We start from the raw sequence: 23,282 nt of genomic DNA, 5'->3' as shown, positions 1-23,282 counted from the left end.
AAAGAGTTAGCCCTAAAATGAGGTAACCTCATCACACAGGAAATTGTACTTGAGGGACTTCATTGTATTAAACATATTATTTATTTAACACATTTGAATGTATATTTTAAAAATTATTCTTTAAAAAATACTGGTATATGCCCACATAACAACTCCCTGTTAATCTTGTTTCAGTAGTGCCTTTTGGTTTTTAATACCTAAACTTTATAGAAGTATTTTTCTCAATGTGTTTTTAAAACAGCTTAATAGAGATGTAATTCATATGTCATGCAGTTCACCCATTTAAAGTGCATAATTCAGTAGCTGTATTTTCACAGTTGTGCAGCCACATCAACGTTAGAACATTTTCATCACCAGAAAAAAGAAAGGCAGTATTGTAGAAAAAGTGCATTATCTTCAAACACTTGGATCCCCTTCTTTCTTTTTTTCTTACATATTTTACTTTATTTTTAAAAATTTTATTGGAGTATAATTGCTTTACAATGTTGTGTTTCTACTGTACAGCAAAATGAATCAGCTGTACATATACATATATCCCCTCTTTTTTGGATTTCCTTCCCATTTAGGTCACCACCGAGGACTGAGTAGAATTCCCTGAGCTGTACAGTAGGTTCTTATTAGTTATCTATTTTATATGTAGTATCAATAGTGTATATATGTCAGTCCCAATCTTCCAATTCATCCTACCACCCTCGGATCCCTTTCAGTGCAGACAAGTGCTTTCGTTCTTTGGCTTGCAGTCACATCTCCCATTTCCCTTTTATTCTAGAACATAGCTCATTGAGTGGAATGGTAGGTAGAATAACCTTTACAATTTCTTTTCTTTGCTTTCCTTTTCAGTGTTCGTATCATTGAATTCAGTTATGTTAAATGTGTTTAATGAATCACCTGCACTATAATTTTTTATTTTCTCTTTTTGTTTGCTTTTGGAAACTCTGACATTTCACCAGGATGTATCTTTTTTTTCGCTTTCTCTTTGTTATTTGCTGGACCCATTCAATCTCAAATATTAATTTATTTAGTTCAGGGAAATTTTCTTCTATTATTTCACCTGTCTATTGTTCTCTTCTTTGGATTTGCCTTTGAGATTTCTGTTACACCTAATCGTTTAATCTTCCATGTTTTCATATAAAGTATCTTCCAACTCTTTGACTTTTTGTTTTTTGGAAACTGATTGAGAACTCTGTCGTTAGCTTGGCCAGTAAGATTTTTATTTTTGCTGCCATTTTCTTGTTTCCAAATATTTTCTCATGTCTCCTTTTCATGGCCCATCTAAATATTTTCTGATGTTTAGTTTTTTGTATCAGTAGCCTCTCAGATATCTCAGATACCACTTAAAATATTTTTTAGAAGTTCGTTTTCTGTAAATTGTTTCCTTCTGGAGTGGTTATTCTGTTAATTCACCTTGAGCCTTCTCTTTCCCATAGTTAATTTCTTTCAGAAACCTGGGATCCTCGGTTGTCTGTTCACATTTATGAGTGTTAGCTAGCTGTCGTGTTGTGTTTCATCTGTAGTTACGTAGGTAGTTCTTTTTCCCTGAAGTTTTTCCCTTGAATGGGGAGATTTCACTCTAGCTTAGTAGGCAAGGTTTATCACAAAGCTGACTTGTTTCTGTTTTTGCCTCATTGATGAGTAGTAGGTAGAGAAGCAGGAGATTGGAATGCTCAAACTTGCCAAAGTGAGGAGACCTTTGAAGACTAGGAGTGAAACATACTAGTAGTGTCTTTATTAGCTTCTGGGTGGAGTTGCCGCTGCTTTACTTTTTTCCCCCCATGTCTGTTTTAAAGGCCTGAAATTACGTCAGACTTGGCTCTGCTTCTGTCTTGGGCCCTAACATACTCAAAAAGGAACCATTCCTGTAATATGGCTTACTTTCATTTAAAGAGAAGCAGAGGGACTTCCCTGGTGGTCCAGTGGTTAAGAATCTATCTTGCAATGCAGGGGACACTGATTTGATCCCTGGTCAGGAAACTAAGATCCCACATTCCACAGGGCAACTAAGCCTGCGCACCGCAATTAAGAGCCCGAGTGCCACAACGAAAGATCCCGCGTGCTGCAACTAAGACCCGACGCAGCCAAAAAATAAATAAATATTAAAGAGCAGCAGACTTCTGGCTTTAGCCTAAGAGCAAAACCTATTGATGCTGGTTGTTCTGTTTAGTTATTATTTTTTTAATTAATTAATTTTGGTTGTGTTGGGTCTTCAGTGCTGCACGCGGGCTTTCTTTAGTTGCCTCAAGCAGGGGCTACTCTTCGTTGGGTGCGTGGGCTTCTCATTGCAGTGGCTTCTCTTGTTGCAGAGCACGGGCTCTAGAGTGTAGGCTCAGTAGTTGTGGCGCATGGGCTCAGTAGTTGTGGCTTGCAGGCTCTAGTGCACAGGCTCAGTAGTTGTGGCACACGGGCTTAGTTGCTCCGCAGCATGTGGCATCTTCACGGACCAGGGCTTGAACCCGTGTCCCCTGCATTGGCAGGCAGATTCTTAACCAATGCGCCACCAGGGGAGCCCTGTTCTGTTCAGTTTTGATTAGAAGTTTTACATAGTTCTTAATAATAAGTGTTGTTAGTAAGTTCTCAGTAAGTGTTGGCTGTGTTTTTTATTATTATTATTACAAAAGTATATGATCCTCTGTATTTTGTGATAGGAAAGTGATTTTTGAAAAATAAGTAGCTTTTTTGAATCACTTTTTTGACCACCTGAAACCTTGTAAACCAACTATACTTCAGTTTTTGTTTTTTTTTTTGCGGTATGCGGGCCTCTCACTGTTGTGGTCTCTCCCGTTGCGGAGCACAGGCTCCAAACACGCAGGCTCAGCGGCCATGGCTCACGGGCCCAGCTGCTCCGCGGCATGTGGGATCTTCCCGGATCAGGGCACGAACCCGTGTCCCCTGCATCGGCAGGCGGACTCTCAACCACTGCGCCACCAGGGAAGCCCTATACTTCAGTTTTTTAAAAAAACCTTAAAAAAATAAAATAAGTAGCTTTTTTATAGTGAGGGCATGTATTTATGTCTTCATTTTTGGGTTGCGGGCTTTGGCCTGAGAACCCGTTTTATTCATTCTGAATTTTACTTTACTCTGTTTGGTGGTGTTTTTGTTCATGTTGTTGTGAATTCATATACTTTGGGTTGAAGATTACAGCTCTAAGGAGAGCAAGGAGGGACACTAAAGGGTATGAATGAAGGATATGATAATAATGTTACTTTTTCTTTTTTTGCTTTTTCAGTTTGAGCAGAAAACTGGTGCAGTTTTTGATGAAATTGTAGAGAACTGTAAGTACCGTTCTAGAAAGAAACCAATCATGTCTTTAGCTAGATAATAAATATGTCTAGAGAAAACATTAATCTGTAATAGTGATTAGTTAGGGCTAATTAATGTGATGGTCCAATTTGATTTAAGTTTAGATCTTATCACACTTTGTTAGTATTTTAATAAAGTTAATCTGAATTGTAAGAATCTTACTCTTTTCTTTAAATATTTTATTCTCATAGTTATTAATGTTGAAATATAGCCATGCTTTGTGTGTGTGTGGATCATATTGAACTTATCACTCAGTAAAGGTTTCTACTTTGTTTACAGGGTCTCTTAATTTTCTCTTCATATTTTTTCCATTGTTATATGGTTTTCTTAAAAGAAACTTTGTTTCTTAGATTATAAAAGTAATACATTCTATTTTATAATACAAAAATGAATAAAGCAGAAAATAAAAGCCTTTACCATTCTCCAAGGAGAATCAGTTTTAAACATGTAATATATATCTTTCCAGACTTTTTTCTATGAATGTAAATGTATATCTCTATGTGATGGGAGGGGATTTATGTATCCTGTGAATGTTGTTCTTGCTTTTTTCATACAACTGCCTAGATATATTCTGTGTCAGTGGATATGGACCTATTGCATCCTTTCTAGTGGGTACTCAGTATTTTATTGTATGGCTGTACTATAAGTTAATCAGATTCCTCTTTTACATGTGTGTGTATTATTTTCAACTTTTTACTATTATAAACAATATTAAGTATGCATTTCTATACACATCTTTGTCTACTTGCTGAAGTGTTTTTGTAGGATAAATTCTAAGGATAGACTTTTTCTTCCAGTTTTATTGACATATAATTGACATACTGTTTTGACTTACATACATCGTGAAATGATTACCTCAATAAGTTTAGTGAATCTAACAATAGAATTGATGAATCATCAAAGGATGTTCATGCAGTTGTTTATGAAGGATAAATTTTATCATCTAGAATTCCTGAGTCAAGGAGAATGTTCATTTCTTTTGTTTTTTGTTTACTTTCACCAGAAGGATCTGTGAGTACCTTCTTTCTCTTTGGAATTAGTTTGTTTATATTTTTTGAGTGATAACAGTTTTCAGACTACATGTTGAGAAGTAACTAGCTCTCCTGATCCTCGTTGGGTTTAGTTATTGAATATCCTTTCTGTTGCATTTAAGCAAGAAAAATAGACTCTTGCTCACTTATCCAGAAAAACACTTCAGAAGTATATTGGGGGATTTCACAGAATTTAGGGAGGAGGTAAAGAACAAATTTCCCCCAGGGAACTCAGTCTAATGTGATTGTGGGCCTGTTGTCTCTAGTACTGCCAGAAAGCAGTTATGCTCCAATGACTTTTAGTCGTTATTTTTATCCATTTTAGATTTTAAGTTCCTAGGAAGAAGATTATGATTGGGCCAGCTTGCATCCGATGTTTATCTTTGAACCAGTCATCTGTGGTCAGGGGTAACAGATCAAAAAGTAAAACATGGGGCTGTTAGAAGGTATCCCTCAGCCATTATGTCTCACTTTTAGCAAATAAATTTTGATTTCCTGCTTCTGGATATGCCTTTGCTCAAGCCTGTATACTAGTAATAGAAATTAATCAAATAGCTTTCTAATGATGGTTTTAATCTGATGCTTTATTTGTTAAAGATGTTGCAGTAACAACAATCTTAAAGCGGTAGCAGAAATCTTAAGGCAGTAACCAAGCTGCTATACAATGGGTCTGTACACACAACATTTGGGGTTTATGTTTCTGGTGCCTGGTGCTTTTTTTGCTTCATCCCTGCAAACATTTTTAGGCTGGAGATTTACAAGCAGGGGATTTTATACCAAATGTTAAGTGCAAATGGTGTGGTAAAGATTACCTTTATCTCCCCCTTTCTGGTAGTTTATAATTAAGGGGCTGTTGAAGGCAGAGAAGTGACTAGCTTGGAAGAGGAGACTGGCCTCCCTCCGTGAAGGGAACTCAGGAACACAGACACCTATTCAGGAGAGATAAGGGCAGACTGCTACATAGATGGTATTCAGGAAGTGCTTGATTCCAAAGATGGTCATTTGAGGCCTACCATTTTGTCTTGATGTCGATGTACAGAAAAAAGGAAATTCACTGTTTCTCAGGCAAGTGCATCAAAATGTTTTGTGTAATACCAGACTTACCATATGTTCATTGCCCAAGACCACCAGGACGTGCGGCTTCACATATTTGGTTTTATAGATCAAGTTCGGCCCTTCTAGGGCACAATCCTTCTGAAACTTTCAGCAGACTATAGTGTCTGCTAATTGTTGGGACGCATAAACTGATAGAATGTAACTCCATCAGTGAGGACTTTGGGAAATTTGGTTTAAACATGAAAAAGCTGAATTGATTTTACAAATATGTAGTGTTTTCGGTGAAAGGGATTTAAAAGAAAAAAGCCTTCAGTATTTTATGCAAATCAAAAGAGAGAGTAGGGCTGTCCAACTTCTAGTTCATCATTTGGAGGATTTGTGCTGTGGATTATTCAAGATAACATGGTGATAGTGGAAGTGACTGTTATACGGTGCATTACCCTAATTCATGTTCCCTTAACCATTGCCACTTTATGTGAAGTTTGAAAGAAGTTCAGATAGAATAGAGAGGGACTTCCCTGGTGGTCCAGTGATTAAGACTCCGTGCTCCCAATGCAGGGGTCCGGGTTCCATCCCTGGTCAGGGAACTAGATCCCGCATGCCGAAACTAAGAGTTCACATGTGCAGCTCAAGATCCCACATGCCACAACTAAAAAAGATCCTGCATGTGGCCACGAAGATTTTGCATGCCGCAACTAAGACCTGGCGCAGCCAAATAAATATAAGAAAAAATAGAACAGAGAAATTAAAAAAATTTTTATTGAAGTATAGTTGATTTACAATGTTGTGTTAATTTCTGAATTGCCCCCTAGTTCACTAGAATCACAGGTTTTGAATTATAATTGTTATTTGGTAGAAATAAAGGAATAATTGGTAAAAGAGATTTCTGTGCATTAATTTTGTATCCTGCTACTTTATGAAATTCATCGGTTAGCTCCAGTAGTTTTTTGGTGGCATTTTTAAGATTCTCTATGTATAGTGTCATGTCACCTGATGTGATTTTTTTTTTTTTTCTGATGTGATTTTAAATGGGATTTTTTTTTAAGCTTTCTTTTTAAGATTTCATTGTTAGCGTAAAGAAATGCAACAGATATCTTTACATTAAGCTTGTATCCTTTTACCTTGCTGAATGCATTTATTAGTTCTAATAGTTTTTGTGTGGAGTCTTTAGGGTTTTCTATATAGAGTATTGTGTCATCTGTGTACAATGACAATTTTACCTCTTGCCTTCCAATTTGGATACATTTTCTTTTTCTTGTCTGATTTCTGTGGCTAGGACTTCCAATATTATGTTTGAATAGAAGCAGTGAGATTGGGCATCCTTGTGTTGTTCCAGAATTTAGCAGGAAGGCTTTCAGGTTTTCACCACTGAGTGCTGTATTGACTGTGGGTTTGTCATAAATGGCTTTTATTATGTTGAGATATGTTCCCTCTATTCCCATTTTGGTGAGAGTTTTTATCATGAATGGATGTTGAATTTTATCAAATGCTTTTTCTGTATCTGTTGGTTTTTGTCTTTTGTTGATGTGATGTATCACATTGATTGCTTTGCATATGTTGAACTATCCCTGTGACCCTGGAATAAATCCAAGTTGATCATGTTGTATAATCCTTATGTGTTGTTGGATTCTGTTTGCTAATATTTTGTTGAGGATTTTTGCACCTGTTTTCATTCAAAGATATTGGCCTGTAATTTTCTCTTCTTGTATTTTCTTTGTCTGGTTTTGGTATTAGGGTGTAGGTGGCTTCATAGAATGAATGCGGGAGTCATTGACCCTCCTCTTCAATCATGACCCTCCTCTTCAATCCTTTGGAAGAGTTGTAGAAGTATAAGTATGAGTTCTTCTATGTATATTTGGTAGAATTACCCAGTGAAGCCTTATGGTCCTGGATTTTGTTTGCAGGGAGGGTTTTGTTTGTTTGTTTTTTATTACAAGTTCTGTTTCACTTCTAGTGATTGGTCTGTTCAAATTATCTGTTTCTTCTTGATTCAGTTTTGGCAGGCTGTATGTTTCTAGGAACTTGTCTGTTTCTTCTAGGTTGTATATTTTATTGGCATATAACTGTTCATAGTAATTCCTTAGGATTTTTTGAGTTTCTGCTGTATTGGTTGTTTCTCCTCTTTCATTTCTTATTTTGTTTATTTGGCTTTTCTCTCTTTTCTCCCTAGTGATCCTGGCCAGTGATTTGTCAATTTTGTTTATCCTTTCAGAAAATCAGCTCTTGGTTTTATTGATTTTTTAAAAAAGTCTCTATTTCCTCTCTGATTTTTATTATTTCCTTCCTTCTTCTGACATTAAGTTTTGTTTGTTCTTCTTTTTCTCATTATTGTAGGTGGTAGGTTAGGTTGCTTATTTGAGATTTTTCTTCTTTTTTGAGGAAGGCCTGTATCTCTGTGAACTTCCCTCTTAGATCTGCTTTTGTTGCATCCCATAGATTTTATATGGTTTTGTTTTCATTGTCATTTATCTCGAGGTATTTTTTAATTTCCTGTTTGATTTCATTGTTGACCCATTAGTTTTTTAGTAGCATGTTGTTTAGTCTCCATGTAATCTTTTTTTTTTTTTTTTTTTTTGTGGTACGCGGGACTCTCACCATTGTGGCCTCTCCCGTTGCGGAGCACAGGCTCTGGATGCGCAGGCTGAGCGGCCGTGGCTAACGGGCCCAGCTGCTCCGCGGCATGTGGGATCTTCCCGGACCGGGCACGAACCCATGTCCCCTGCATTGGCAGGTGGACTCTTAACCACTGCGCCACCAGGGAAGCCCTGTAATCGTTTTTTTCCTTGCTTTTCTCTCTGTGGTTGATTTCTAGTTTCATGCCTTTGTGGTCAGAGAAGATGCTTGAAATAATTTCTGTCCTTTTAACTTTGTTGAGGCTTGTTTTGGGCCACAGACTGTGGTCTATCCTTGAGAGTGTTTCACGCGCTCTCGAAGAGAATGTGTGTTCTGTTTGTTTTGGCTATAGTGTCCTATAGATATCAATTCAGTCTAACTGTTCTGTTGTGTCATTTAGAGTCTGTGTTGCCTTATTAGTTTTCTGTCTGGAAAATCTGTCCGTTGATGTGAGTGGGGTTGTTAAATCTATTATTGTGTTCCCGTCAGTTTCTCCTCTTATGTCTGTTAGTATTTTATGTGTTTGGGTGCTTCTATATTAGGTGCATTTATGTTAATGAGTGTAATATCCTCTTTTTGTATCGATCCTTTTATCATTATATAGTGTCCTTCTTTGCCTTTTTTTATACCCTTTGTTTTAAAGTCCATTTTATTTGATACGAGTGTTGCTGTCCCCACTTTCTTGTCATTTACATTTGCGTGAAATATCTTTTTCCATCCCCTCACTTTCAATCCATTCATGTCTTTTGCCCTAAAGCGACTCTCTTGTAGGCAGCATATTTTACGTTCTTGTTTTATTATCCAATCAGTCACTCTATGCTTTTGATCGGAGCTTTTAGTCCAGTGACATTTACAGTAATTATTGATAAGTATGTATTTATTGCCATTTTTCCTTGCTTTTCTTATAGTTTTTAACCACATTTTCATTGTTGATCAATATATTGTTTAGTTTTGCTTATTTATGAACTCTGTATTTTTTAATCATACTGTATATGTTACCACTTTGTTTTATCATTGTATATTCTTTTTCTTAAAATTAAATAATTTTATTTTTGGCTGCATTGGGTCTTCATTGCTGTGCGTGGTTTTTCTCTAGTTGTGGCGAGTGGGGGCTGCTCTTCGTTATGGTGCATGGGCTTCTCATTACAGTGGCTTCTCTTGTTGCAGAGAATGGGCTCTAGGCGTCTAGGCTTCAGTAGTTGTGGCACACGGGCTCAGTAGTTGTGGTGCACGGGCTTAGCTGCTCTGAGCCATGTGGGATCTTCCCGGACCAGGGCTCAAACCCATGTCCCCTGCATTGGCAGGCGGATTCTTAACCACTGCGCCACCAGGGAAGTCCCTTATTGTATATTCTTGAGATTTGTCTGTACTGATCATTTAGCTCTCATTCATTCATCACTGATGTATAGTAATTCATTATATAAACATTATAATTTTTTTTTTTAAAAGAAGATGTTGGGGGTAGGAGTTTATTAATTAATTAATTAATTTTTGCTGTGTTGGGTCTTCGTTTCTGTACGAGGGCTTTCTCTAGTTGTGGCAAGTGGGGGCCACTCTTCATTGCGGCGCGCGGGCCTCTCACTATCATGGCCTCTCTTGTTGCGGAGCACAGGCTCCAGACGCACAGGCTCAGTAGTTGTGGCTCACGGGCCTAGTTGCTCCACGGCATGTGGGATCCTCCCAGACCAGGGCTCAAACCTGTGTCCCCTGCATTAGCAGGCAGATTCTCAACCACTGCACCACCAGGGAAGCCCATAATTTTCATTTATTCATTTTAAATTGTGGTAAAAAAACCCACATAATGTAAAAATTTACCATCTTAATCATTTTTAAGTGTATAGTTCCATAACATTAAGTACATTCACGTTTTTATGCAACAAATCTGTAGAACTATTTTATCTTGCAAAACTGAAATTTCTGTATCCATTGAACAAAATTTCCCTCCCCTCTTAAGGTTTATACATGTTGTAACATGTATTGGGATGTCCTTCCCCCTTTTTTTCTTTTGCGGTACGCGGGCCTCTCACTGTTGTAGCCTCTCCCGCTGCGGAGCACAGGCTCTGGACGCGCAGGCTCAGCAGCTATGGCTCACTGGCCCAACCGCTCCGTGGCACGTGGGATCTTCCCAGACCGGGGCACGGACCCGTGTCCCCTGCATCGGCAGGCGGACTCTCAACCACTGCGCCACCAGGGAAGCCCTCCTTCCTTTTTAAGGCTGAATAATATTCCGCTGTATGGGTAGTACCACATTTTGTTTATCCATTCACCTGTTGATGGACATTTGGATTGCTTCTGCCTCTTGGTTTTTGTGAATGATGCTGCACTGAACATGGCGAGCAAATATCTCTTCATGATTCTGCTTTCATTTGTCTTGGATATATACCCAGAAATGGGATTGCTTGTTCATATGGTAATTCTGTTTTCATTTTTTTTGAGGACTTGCCATACTGTTTTCAGGAGCGGTGGCACCATTTTACATTCGCACTAACACAGGGATTCCAGTTTCTCCACATCCTTGTCAACACTTGTCACTTTCTGTGTTTTTGATCGTAACCATCCTAATGGGTGTGAGATGATATCTCATTGTAGTTTTGATTAGCATTTCTCTGATGATTAGTAATGTTGAGCATCTTTTGATATGCTTGTTGGCCATTTGTCTTCTTGGAGAAATGTCTTTTTCCAAGTCCTTTCGCCAGTTTTGAATTGGGTTATTTGTTTTTTTTCTTATTGTTGATTTGTAAGAGTTCTTTATATATTCTGGATATTACCCCCGTCAGATGTATGATTTGCAAATACTTGCTTCCATTCCATGTGTTACCTTTTCACTCTGTTGGTTGTTTCTTTTGACATCCAGAAGTTTTAAAAATTTGATGTAGGTAGTCCCATTTGTTTATTTTTGCTTTTGTTGCCTGTGTTTTTGGTGTCATGTCCAAGAAATCATTGCCTAATCCAGTGTCATGAAGGTTTTTCCCTATGTTTTCTTTTAGGAGTTTTATACTTTTAGGTCTTATGTTTAAAATATATCAAAATTTCAAAATCTATTTTAGTGTATATATATTGGGTTGGCCAAAAAGTTCCTTTGGTTTTTTTTTTTTTCCGGTATGCGGGCCTCTCACTGTTGTGGCCTCTCCCGTTGCGGAGCACGGGCTCTGGACACGCAGGCTCAACGGCCATGGCTCACGGGCCCAGCCACTCTGCGGCACCTGGGATCTTCCCGGACCGGGGCACGAACCCATGTCTCCTGCATAGGCAGGCGGACTCTCAACCACTGCGCCACCAGGGAAGCCCGTTCCTTTGGTTTCTAAGTAAAAATAAAAGGCACATTTTTCATTTTCACCAAGAACTTTATTGAGCAACGTATTCACCCTTTTGTTCCACTTCTACCATTTTTCAGGCAACTGCATAATTCCATCTTCCCAAGACTTTTTATCTTTTTGAGCAAAGAGCTGTTTCAGGTGCCTTTTAACAGTCTTCCAGGGGATTGAAATTTTTTCCACTAAGAGAATTTTGAAAAGACTGAAATAAATGGAAATTTGAAGGTGCAATGTCTGCTGAATACGGCAGATGAATCAGAACTTCCCGGCCAAGCTTTAACAGTTTTTGCCTGGTCATCAAAGCAACATGCAGTCTTGTAGTATCCTGATGGAAGATTATGCATTTTCTGTTGACTAATTCTGGATGCTTTTAGTCGAATGCTGCTTTCAGTTGGTCTAATTGGGAACAGTACTTGTTGGAATTAATGGTTTGGTTTTTCAGGAGGAGCTCATAATAGAGGACTCCCTTCCAGTCCCACCATATACACAACATCACCTTCTTTGGATGAAGACCGGCATTTGGTGTGGTTGGTGGCGGTTCATTTCTTCTGTGGCTTGCCCCACAGTCTCTTCCATTCCACATTATTGTACAGTATCCATTTTTCATCACCTGTCACAATTTGTTTTAAAAATCAATGTTTTCCTTACGTTTAAGTAGAGAATCGCACGCGGAAATACAGTCAAGAAGGTTTTTTTTGCTTGATTTACTTGGAACGCAAACATCAAAGCGATTAACATAACCAAGCTGGTGTAAATGATTTTCAACACTTGATTTGTATATTTTGAGTATGTTGGCTATCTCCCATGTGGTATAGCGTTGACTGTTCTCACTTAATGTCTCGATTTGATCACTGTCAACTTCAACTGGTCTACTTGACTGTGGAGCATTGCCCAGCAACAAATCTTCAGCACGAAACTTTGCAAACCACTTTTGACACGTTCAGTAAGTCACAGCACCTTCTCCATATACTGCACAAATCTTTTTTGTGTGTTTCAGTTGCGTTTTTACCTTTCTTGAAATAATAAAGCATAATATGCCGGAAATGTTGCTTTCTTGCTTCCATCTTCAATATTAAAATGACTACACAAAAGTTTACCAATTTTGATGTTTTTTTTTTAAGTACACGCTGATAAGACAGCTGTCACAATACAACCTAACAAAATTGTTTTGAATGAAGTTTAAAGACAGTTAAATCCTACTAGAGCCATCCTACAGAAAATGACGAACCTTTTGGCCAATCCAATACTTCTTGATGTTTCTAGTTTTTCCATTACAAATCTTTCCTCTACGAACATCCTTGCATGTTTTCTGATTCATACAAGAAAGTACCATGTATGGAGTTCAATGTGAAATCTATTTCTTGTGGTGAGTCTGTCAAAAACAAGTTTAGAATATATTTCTTTAGGACAGGAATTGTCAAACTTTTTCTCTAAAAGACCAGATAGTAAATATTTTAGGCTTTATAGGTATGCTTTCTCTGTTGCAGCATTCAGCTCTGACTTTTTAGCATGAAAGCAGTCATAGACAGTATAAGAAGGGATTAGTGTGTTTGTTTCCAATTAAACTTTATCGGCACTGAATACTGAATTTAGTGTAATTTTCAGGTGTCAAGAAATATCTTTCTTTTAATTTTTTTTTAACCACTTAAAAATGTTAAAACCATTCTTAGCTCATGGGTTATACGAATACAGCACAGGTGGCTTCTGGATTTAGCATGCAGACACAATTTACCCACCCCTGCTCTAGGGTGTATATGGAAAGTGATTGATCAGGCATTGGATGTGTACATTCTCAACTTACTAGAAATGCAAAGCTCAATTTTTTCAGTAGTTTCATCCATTTATAATTCTACCATTGTTTAGAGTTTTGGTCACTATGCATTTGGCCAACACTTGATATTATCAGACTTTTAAACTTTGTAATTATAGCAGGTATAACATGGAATTCACTTTTTAAAATTTATGTTTTCCTGATTAGTAATTTAGTTGAACATTTTTTCATGTGTTTTGGCCATTGCTGATTCTTTTGCAAAATCTGTTGCCCACTTGCAAAATCTGTTGCCCACTTGCTATTGGGTTGTTGGTCTTTTCTTTTTTTTTACATCTTTATTGGAGTATAATTGCTTTACAATGGTGTGTTAGTTTCTGCTTTATAACAAAGTGAATCAGTTATACATATACATGTGTTCCCACATCTCTTCCCTCTTGCGTCTCCCTCCCTCCAACCCTCCCTATCCTATCCCTCCAGGCGGTCACAAAGCACCGAGCTGATCTCCCTGTGCTATGCGGCTGCTTCCCACTAGCTATCTACCTTACGTTTGGTAGTGTATATATGTCCATGCCTCTCTCTCGCTTTGTCACAGCTTACCCTTCCCCCTCCCCATATCCTCAAGTCCATTCTCTAGTAGGTCTGTGCCTTTATTCCTGTCTTACCCCTAGGTTCTTCATGACATTTTTTTTTCTTAAATTCCATATATATGTGTTAGCATACGGTATTTGTCTTTCTCTTTCTGACTTACTTCACTCTGTATGACAGACTCTAGGTCTATCCACCTCATTACAAATAGCTCAATTTTGTTTATTTTTATGGCTGAGTAATATTCCATTGTATATATGTGCCATATCTTCTTTATCCATTCATGCGATGATGGGCACTTAGGTTGTTTCCATCTCTGGGCTATTGTAAATAGAGCTGCAATGAACATTGTGGTACATGTGTCTTTTTGAATTATGGTTTTCTCAGGGTATATGCCCAGTAGTGGGATTGCTGGGTCATATGTAGTTCTATTTGTAGTTTTTTAAGGAACCTCCATACTGTTCTCCTTAGTGGCTGTACCAATTCACGTTCCCACCAGCAGTGCAAGAGTGTTCCCTTTTCTCCACACCCTCTCCAGCATTTATTGTTTCTAGATTTTTTGATGATGGCCATTCTGACTGGTGTGAGATGATATCTCATTGTAGTTTTGATTTGCATTAATCATTAGAGAAATGCAAATCAAAACTACATTGAGGTCTTTTCTTAACTGCATTGTTGTTCTCTAAATATCCTGAAGAATAAACTTGTCAGTTATAGATATTGAAAATAAAATTTCCTAACTCATGATTTATCTTCATAATACTTTGCATAAGCAGAAATTAATTTTAATTTATTTGAATGATAATAAATGTATCAGTCTTTTCCTTTATGGTTTGATTTTCTTTTTTTTTTTTTAATTTTATTTAGGTAAACCTTTTCTAGGTTGAGGTCAGAAAGATCTTACATATTATTTCCTAAAATGTTCATTGGTTTTACTTTATCATAGAATCAACTGTTTCATGGTTTGGCTTAGGGAACTAATTTTATTTCTTTCCATAATACTAACAAATTGTCTCACCACCATTTATGAAATACTATTTCCTTTACATAGTTACCTGAAAAGCTACTCTGTAGTGTATACCTATGGGCTTTTTCTCCACATTCTCCAATGGACGTTTTGTTTATTTCTGTGCCATGTTCTTTTAATTAATTTACTTTATAATAAGTCTTGATAACCTGATGGTTGACATTCTTGAAAAGTTTTCTTCAGGAATGTTTCACCTGTTCTTCCTACTGTTCATTTTAGAAATATCTTGCCAAGTCACTAACAAAACAAAATCAAATAAGCGCAAAATTTTGATGGGATTGTCTTTGAGTCTATAGATCAACTGAGAGAGAATTGGCATGTTTATGATAGTGAGTCGTTCTATCTATGAACTTCGTGTGTCTTTTCATTTATTTAAATCTTTAATGCTTTTCAATAAAATTTTATAATCTATAATGGATTATCTTGGAAGATTTTATATTTTAGCATTTAAGTCTTAGTTTGATATTTATTTTTGGATTTAGGATAAGATTGGGGTCCAGTTTCTTCAGATGAGTAGCTGATTGTGCTGACATGTTAAAAATTTATATTTTCCTCTTAATAGTTAATATTTTTATCAGTGAACCGAATTGGCACTATGAGGTATATTTAAGTTCTATATATAAGGGAATCTTTTTCTGTATTTCTGTTAAAGTCTGTATTTATATATTTACATGTTAATGTTTACAGTAAATATTTAATTCTATACTATTGTCATTGATTTTATTATTAGTATATATTATTATAAGAAATATTTTTTCGCTTTGAGGTATAGACATTTATCTGCTATGTCAAGCCAATGTCTTAGTTTTAATTTCTGTTATTTTAAAGCTTTTCTTTAGGCTGTTCATCCACTGAATTTTAATGTGATTGTATTGAAGATCCAAAAATTGTTGGAATTCTAATTGAAAATGCATACCTTTATATGTTACTTTTTAGGGAGAATCAGTAGTTTACTATATTTTTCTATTCAGGAGCAGACTATATCTTATACAGATTTTGGTTTATGCCGTTTACTTAAATTTTATAGTTGCTTACAAGTAATATGTATTGTGCTTTTCTCGTATCATTTGAACTTTGCAAATGGAGTTTTTTTCATTTCTATGTTCTTATTACAAGAACAGTCTATTATTTTACTTAATTTCCTTATTAAATCTAATAGTCTTTTAAAATTTGAGCCTAGTTTTCCAGTCATAAAACTGTATCAACTAAAAATATTTTATTTCTTTATCCCAGTGACTACTCAAATTATGTATTTCATGTTTTTGCCAAACCTCAGGATTTTATTGTAAGTAATAATCAAGGTAGTTGTCACTTTTGACTAATTTTTGAGTCCAGTTAAGTGGTTCTCATAATCATTTAGGGATAATTATTGTAGGTTACTGTCACATTTGCTAAGGCTTTATTACATTTTTAAAAATTATTATTCCCATTTTACATTGAGGAATGGGTGAAGAATGTTAGTATTTAAAAATTACTGGGATCAATTTGCTAATATTTCATTAAGGATTTTTCTAACAGACTTTGTGTACGATTGGAGTTACAGCTTTATGAAATGTTTTATAGGATTCACCAATAAAACCATCTTGGCTTGGAGATTTCTTGGTGTGAGTTTGTAAATTATGAATTCAAATTTTCAAATAGATACAGGATTATTTATAGTTTATATTTAATCTTGTGTCAGATTTGGTAAATTGTGTTTTTCAAGTAATTTGTTCATTTCATTTAAGTGGTCTTTGTCTTTTGAATTATAGTTTTTTTTAAAAATGGGAACGATAGTGGCAACTCATTGTGGTTTTAATTTGCGTTTCCCTGCTGACTAATGATTTTGAATATCTTTTCAGTGTGTGTATTGGCCATTCTTTTTTTAATATCAATTTATTTATTTTGGGCTGTGTCGGGTCTTCGTTGCTGTGTGCGGGCTTTCTCTAGTTGCAGTGAGCAGGGGCTACTCTTCATTGCGGTGCGCGGTCTTCTCATTGTCGTGACTTCTCTTGTTGCAGAACATGGGCTCTAGGCAGGCAGGCTTCAGTAGTTGTGGCTTGTGGGCTCTAGAGCTCAGGCTCAGTAGTTGTGGTGCACGGGATTAGTTGCTACGCAGCAGGTGGGATCTTCCCGGGCCGGGGCTTGAACCTGTGTCTCCTCCATTGGCAGGCAGATTCTTAACGACTGTGCCACCAGGGAAGCCCATATTGGCCATTCTTAAAATGTTCTTTTGTAAAGTGTCTGTTCAGATCTTTGCCCCTTTTAAAAATTTGTGAGTTTTTCTTTTCTATTATTAAGTTGTAAGGGTTTTTTACATATTCTGGATACAAATCTTCTGTTTTATAGATCATTAGAAATAGATGTGGATATCTCTATCTCCATCCATCTGTATCTGTGTAGCTCTTTCCATATCTATGCATCCACCCACCCATTCATTCATCCATCCATCCATGTATTCTGTGGCTGACCTTTTCATTATCTCAGTAGTGTCCTTTGAAAAGCACAAGTTTTAATTTTGATGAAGTTCCATTTTTTAATTATTATATTTTTGTGGGCTGTATTTATTGTATTCTGACTAGAAGACCTATTGCAAGATCAAGAATATGTTCATGTACTTATTCCTAGAAACTTAATAGTTTTAACCTTACCTTTTAGTTTTTATTTTATTTCTTTGTTATTTTTTTATTTATTTTCTTTCTTTCTTTCTTTTTTTTTCTTTTTTGGCTATGTCAGGTCTTAGTTGCAGCAAGTGGGGTCTTCATTGAGGCATGCGAGATCTTTTGTTGCAGCGGGGGCTCTTTGTTTTGGTGCGTGGGTTTTCTCTCTCTAGTTGTGGTGCTCAGGCTCCAGGGCGCATGGGCTCTGTAGTTTGCAGTACGCAGGCTCTCTCATTGAGGTGCAGGAGCTAAGTAGTTGCAGCACATGGGCTTAGTTGCCCCGTGGCGTGTGGGATCTTAGTTCCCTCACCAAGGATCAAATCCACATCCCCTGCATTGGAAAGCGGATTCTTTACCACTGGACCACCAGGGAAGTCCCTGGCCTTAGTTTTTATGACTAGGTTTATTATCCATTTCAAGATAGCTTTTGTGTATAGTGTTATTTAAGAGTCAAAATAAATAATTTTTGCATATGGATATCTAGTTGTATTAGCAACATTTATTGAAAAGATTGTTCTTTCTGATTGATTTACCTTGGTATTTTTGTTGAAAATCAGTTGATCTGTATGTTTGAATTTATTTCGAGACTCAGTCTGTTCCAAGGATCTGTATGCCTTTCCTTAAGTCAGTACCTCACTGTCTTAATTACTTTGGTTTTATATTAAATGAGATATTCTAAGTAATTTTTTTTCAAAGTTGTTTTTGCTATTCCAGATCTTTTGCATTTTCATGGAATTTCTTAGAAGCACCTTGTCATTTTCTATAAAAAATCTTCCTGGGTTTCTGATTGGGATTGTGTTGGATCTATAAATGAGTTTGGGGAGAATTTCTATCTAAATACTAGTGATCTTCCAATTCATATATATGATGTGTCTTTCAATTTATTTAGCTCTTCTTTCCTTTAAGCAATGTTTTGTAGTTTTCAAGTACAGGTCTTATGCATATTTTGTTATCCCTGTATATTTAAAACTTCTTGTGCTATTGTAAATGAAATTTTAAAAAACTAAATTTGCTGAAGTATAATTTACAGATAAAAATATACTGTATCTTGAAATCATTTTTATTTATTTTTAAATTTAAAAAAATTGGGGTATATTTGTTTTACAGTGTTGTATTAGTTTCTACTGTACAGTGAAGTGGAGTTCCCTATGCTATACAGCAGGTTCTCATTATTTATCTATTTTATACATATTAGTATATGTATGTCAAACCCAGTCTTGCAATTCATTCCACTCTCCTTTCTCCCCTTCATGTCCATACGTTTGTTCTCTCCGTCTGTGTCTCTATTTCTGCCTTGCAAACAGGTTCATCTGTACCATTGCTCTAGATTCCACATATATGCGTTAATATACAATACCGTTTTCTTTCTGACTTACTTCACTCTGTATGACAGTCTCCAGGTCCATCCATGTGTCTACAAATGATCCCATTTCGTTCCTTTTTACAGCTGAAATCATTTTTATTTTAACTTTAACTTTGAAATAATTACAGACTTAAAAACAAGTTACTATAAGTCATCCAACTCTGTTCTTAAAAAAAATTGCTTTGTCTATTCAAGTCCTTTGCATTTATACATAGAATCAACATGTAAGTGTATCAATATACAGATAAGCCATTGGGAGTTCTATTGGAATTGCATTAAATCTGTAGATTAATTCGGAGGAGAATTGACATCTTAAATATATCCATGAGCATGACATAATTCTAAATTTATTTAGTTCTTTAAATCTGTAAATAATTTCTAAATTATTAAATTTCTAAATAACCTTTGTAGTTTTCAGTCTATAGACTTTACAAGTATTTAAGAAATTTAGGGCCTAGAGAGTCTTTGGTGGGACTAATGGCAGATTCCGGGAGGGCTCATGCCAAGGAGTACTTCCTAGAACTTCTGCTGCCAGTGTCCTTGTCCCCGCATTGGGCCACAGCCACCCCCCACCTCTGCAGGAGACCCTCCAACACTAGCAGCCGTGTGGCTGACAGGGTCTTGGTGCTCCGGCCAGGTGTCAGGCCTGTGCGTCTGAGGTGGGAGAGCTGAGTCAGGACATTGCTCTACCAGAGACCTCCTGGCTCCATGTAATATCAAACGGTGAAAGCTCTCCCAGAGATCTCCATCTCAGTGCTAAGACCCAGCTCCACTCAGTGACCAGCAAACTAGAGTGCTGGAAACCCTATGCCAAACAACTAGCAAGACAGGAACACAACCCCACCCATTAGCAGAGAGCCTGCCTAAAATCATAATAAGGTCACAGACACCCCAAAACATACTGCCGGACGTGGTCCTGCCCACCAGAAAGACAAGATTCAGCCATCCACCACAACACAGGCACTAGTCCCCTCCACCAGGAAGCCTACACAACCCACTGAACCAACCTTAGCCACTGGGGGCAGACACCAAAAACAATGGGAACTACAAACCTGCAGCCTGTGAAAGGGGGACCCCAAACACAGTAAGTTAAGCAAAATAAGAAGACAGAGATACACACAGCAGTTGAAGGAGCAAGGTAAAAACCCACCAGACCAAATAAATGAAGAGGAAATAGACAGTCTACATGAAAAAGAATTCAGAGTAATGATAGTAAAGATGATCCAAAATCTTGGAAATAGAATTGAGAAAATACAAGAAACGTTTAACAAGGACCTAGAAGAAGTAAAGAGCAAACAAACAATGATGAACAACACAATAAATGAAATTAAAAATTCTCTAGAAGGAATCAATAGCAGAATAACTGAGACAGAACAATGGATAAGTGACCTGGAAGATAAAATAGTGGAGATAACTACTGCAGAGCAGAATAAAGAAAAAAGAATGAACAGAATTGAGGACAGTCTCAGAGACCTCTGGGACAACATTAAATGCACCAACATTCGAATTATAGGGGTCCCAGAAGAAGAGAAAAAGAAAGGGACTGAGAAAATATTTGAAGAGATTATAGTTGAAAACTTCCCTAATACGGGAAAGGAAATAGTCAATCAAGTCCAGGAAGCACACAGAGTCCCATAGAGGATAAATCCAAGAAGAAACATGCCAAGACACACATTAATCAAAAATTAAATACAAAGAAAAAATATTAAAAGCAGCAAGGGAAAAACAACAAATAACATACAAGGGAATCTCCACAAGGGTAACAGCTGATCTTTCAGCAGAAATGCTGCAAGCCAGAAGGGAGTGGCAGGACATACTTAAAGTGATGAAAGGGAAACCCTAGAACCAAGATTTCTCTACCCAGCAAGGATCTCATTCAGATTTGATGGAGAAATTAAAACCTTTACAGACAAGCAAAAGCTGAGAGAATTCAGCACCAGCAAACCAGCTTTACAACAAATGCTAAAGAAACTTCTCTAGGCAGGAAACACAAGAGAAGGAAAAGACTTACAATAACAAACCCAAAACAATTAAGAAAATGGTAGTAGGAACTTACGTATCGATAATTACCTTAAATGTAAATGGATTAAATGCTCCAACCAAAAGACAATGACTGGCTGAATGGATACAAAACCAAGACCCATATATATGCTGTCTAAAAGAGGCCCACTTCAGGCCTAGGGGCACATACAGAGTGAAAGAGGATGGAAAAAGATATTCCATGCAAATGGAAATCAAAAGAAAGCTGGAGTAGCAATTCTCATATCATACAAAATAGACTTTAAAGATTATTACAAGAGACAAAGAAGGACACTACATAATGATAAAGGGATCAATCCAAGAAGAAGATATAACAATTGTAAATATTTATGCAGCCAACATAGGAGCACCTCAGTACATAAGGCAAATGCTAACAGCTTTGAAGGGGGAAATCAACAGTAACACAATCATAGTAGGGGACTTTAACACCCCATTTTCACCAGTGGATAGATCATACAAGCTGAAAATAAATAAGGAAACACAAGCTTTAAATGATACATTAAACAAGATGGACTTAATTGATATTTACAGGACATTCCATCCAAAAACAACAGAATACACTTTCTTCTCAAGTGCTCATGGAACGTTCTCCAGGATAGATCATATCTTGGGTCACAAATGAAGCCTTGGTAAATTTAAGAAAACTGAAATCATATCAAATATCTTTTCCAAAAACAACACTATAAGACTAGGTATCAATTACAGGAAAAAATCTGTAAAAAATAGAAACAAATGGAGGCTAAAGAATATACTACTTAATAACCAAGAGACCACTGAAGAAATCAAAGAGGAAATCAAAAAATACCTAGGAACAAATGACAATGAAAACACAATGACCCAAAACCTATGGGATGCAGCAAAAGCAGTTCTAAGAGGGAAGTTTATAGCAATACAATCCTACCTCAAGAAACAAGAAGCATCTCAAATAAACAACCTAACCTTACACCTGAAGCAATTAGAGAAAGAAGAACAAAAAAACCCCAAAGTTAGTGGAAGGAAAGAAATTATAAAGATCAGATCAGAAATAAATGAAAAAGAAATGAAGGAAACAATGGGAAAGATCAATAAAACTAAAAGCTGGTTCTTTGAGATGATCAACAAAATTCATAAACCATTAGCCAGACTCATCAAGAAAAAAAGGGAGAAGACTCAAATCAATAAAATTAGAAATGAAAAAGGAGAAGTAACAGCTGACACTACAGAAATCCAAAGGATCATGAGAGATTACTACAACCAACTATGTGCCAGTAAAATGGACAACCTGGAAGACATGGACAAATTCTTAGAAAAGCACAACTTTCCAAGACTGAACCAGGAAGAAATAGAAAATATAAACAGACCAATCACAGGCACTGAAATTGAGACTGTGATTAAAAATCTTCCAACAAACAGAAGCCCAGGATGAGATGGCTTCACAGGCAAATTCTATCAAACATTTAGAGAATAGTTAACACCTATCCTTCTCAAACTCTTCCAAAATATAGCAGAGGGAGGAACACTCCCAAACTCATTCTATGAGGCCACCATCACTCTGATACCAAAACAAGACAAAGATGTCACAAAGAAAGAAAACTACATTCCAGTATCACTGATGAACGTAGATGTAAAAATCCTCAACAAAATACTAGCAAACAGAATCCAACAGCACATTAAAAGGATTGTACACCATGATAAAGTGGGGTTTATCCCAGGAATGCAAGGATTCTTCAGTATACGCAAATCAATCAATATGATACAGCATATTAACAAACTGAAGGAGAAAAACCATATGATAATATCAATAGATGAAGAAAAATCTTTTGAAAAAATTCAACACCTATTATAAGAACCCTCCAGAAAGTAGGCAAAGAGGGAACTTACCTCAACATAATAAAGGCCATATATGACAAACCCACAGCCAACATCGTTCTCAATGGTGAAAAACGGAAACCATTTCCGCTAAGATCAGGAAAAAGACAACGTTGCTCACTGTCACCACTGTTATTCGATATAGTTTTGGAAGTTTTAGTCACAGCAATCAGAGAAGAAAAAGAAATAAAAGGAATCCAAATCGGAAAAGAAGAAGTAAAGCTGTCACTGTTTGCAGGTGACATGATGCTATACATAGGGAATCCTCAAGATGCTACCAGAAAACTACTAGAGCTAATCAATTAATCTGGTAAAGTAGCAGGATACAAAATTAATGCACAGAAATCTATGGCATTCCTATACACTAATGGTGAAAAAGCTAAAGAAAAATTAAGATAACACTCACATTTACCATTGCAACAAAAAGAATAAAATACCTAGGAATAAACCTACTCAAGGAGACAAAAGACCTGTATGCAGAAAACTATAAGACACTGATGAAAGAAATCAAAGATGACACAAACAGAAGGAGAAACATATCATGTTCTTGTATTGGAAGAATCAGCATTGTGAAAATGACGATACTACCCAGAACAAACTACAGATTCAGTGTAATAATCCCTATCAAACTACCAATGGTATTTTTCACAGAACTAGAACAAAAATTTCATAATTTTTATTTCCATATGATCCTTCCA

At 36.6% G+C, this 23,282-nt stretch overlaps 1 protein-coding gene across 2 annotated transcripts in view; it reads left to right on the top strand.

Annotated features, from left to right (window-relative positions):
- Nucleotides 1-23,282, top strand: part of ZMYM4 (zinc finger MYM-type containing 4) — a 174,630-nt gene that overhangs the window by 69,071 nt on the left and 82,277 nt on the right. For both annotated transcript variants that reach the window (XM_082661836.1, XM_082661835.1), the window contains exon 2: nucleotides 3,224-3,269. In XM_082661836.1, the coding sequence (XP_082517962.1) occupies nucleotides 3,224-3,269 (46 nt within the window). The remainder of the gene's footprint in view (nucleotides 1-3,223; nucleotides 3,270-23,282) is intronic.

This window comes from Grampus griseus (genome assembly GCF_964374135.1).
Source record: "Grampus griseus genome assembly, chromosome: 1".
NCBI classification, from domain to species: Eukaryota; Metazoa; Chordata; class Mammalia; order Artiodactyla; family Delphinidae; genus Grampus; species Grampus griseus.
The sequence above is the reverse complement of the archived record's forward strand: the minus strand, read 5'-3'. Positions and strand labels throughout refer to the sequence as shown.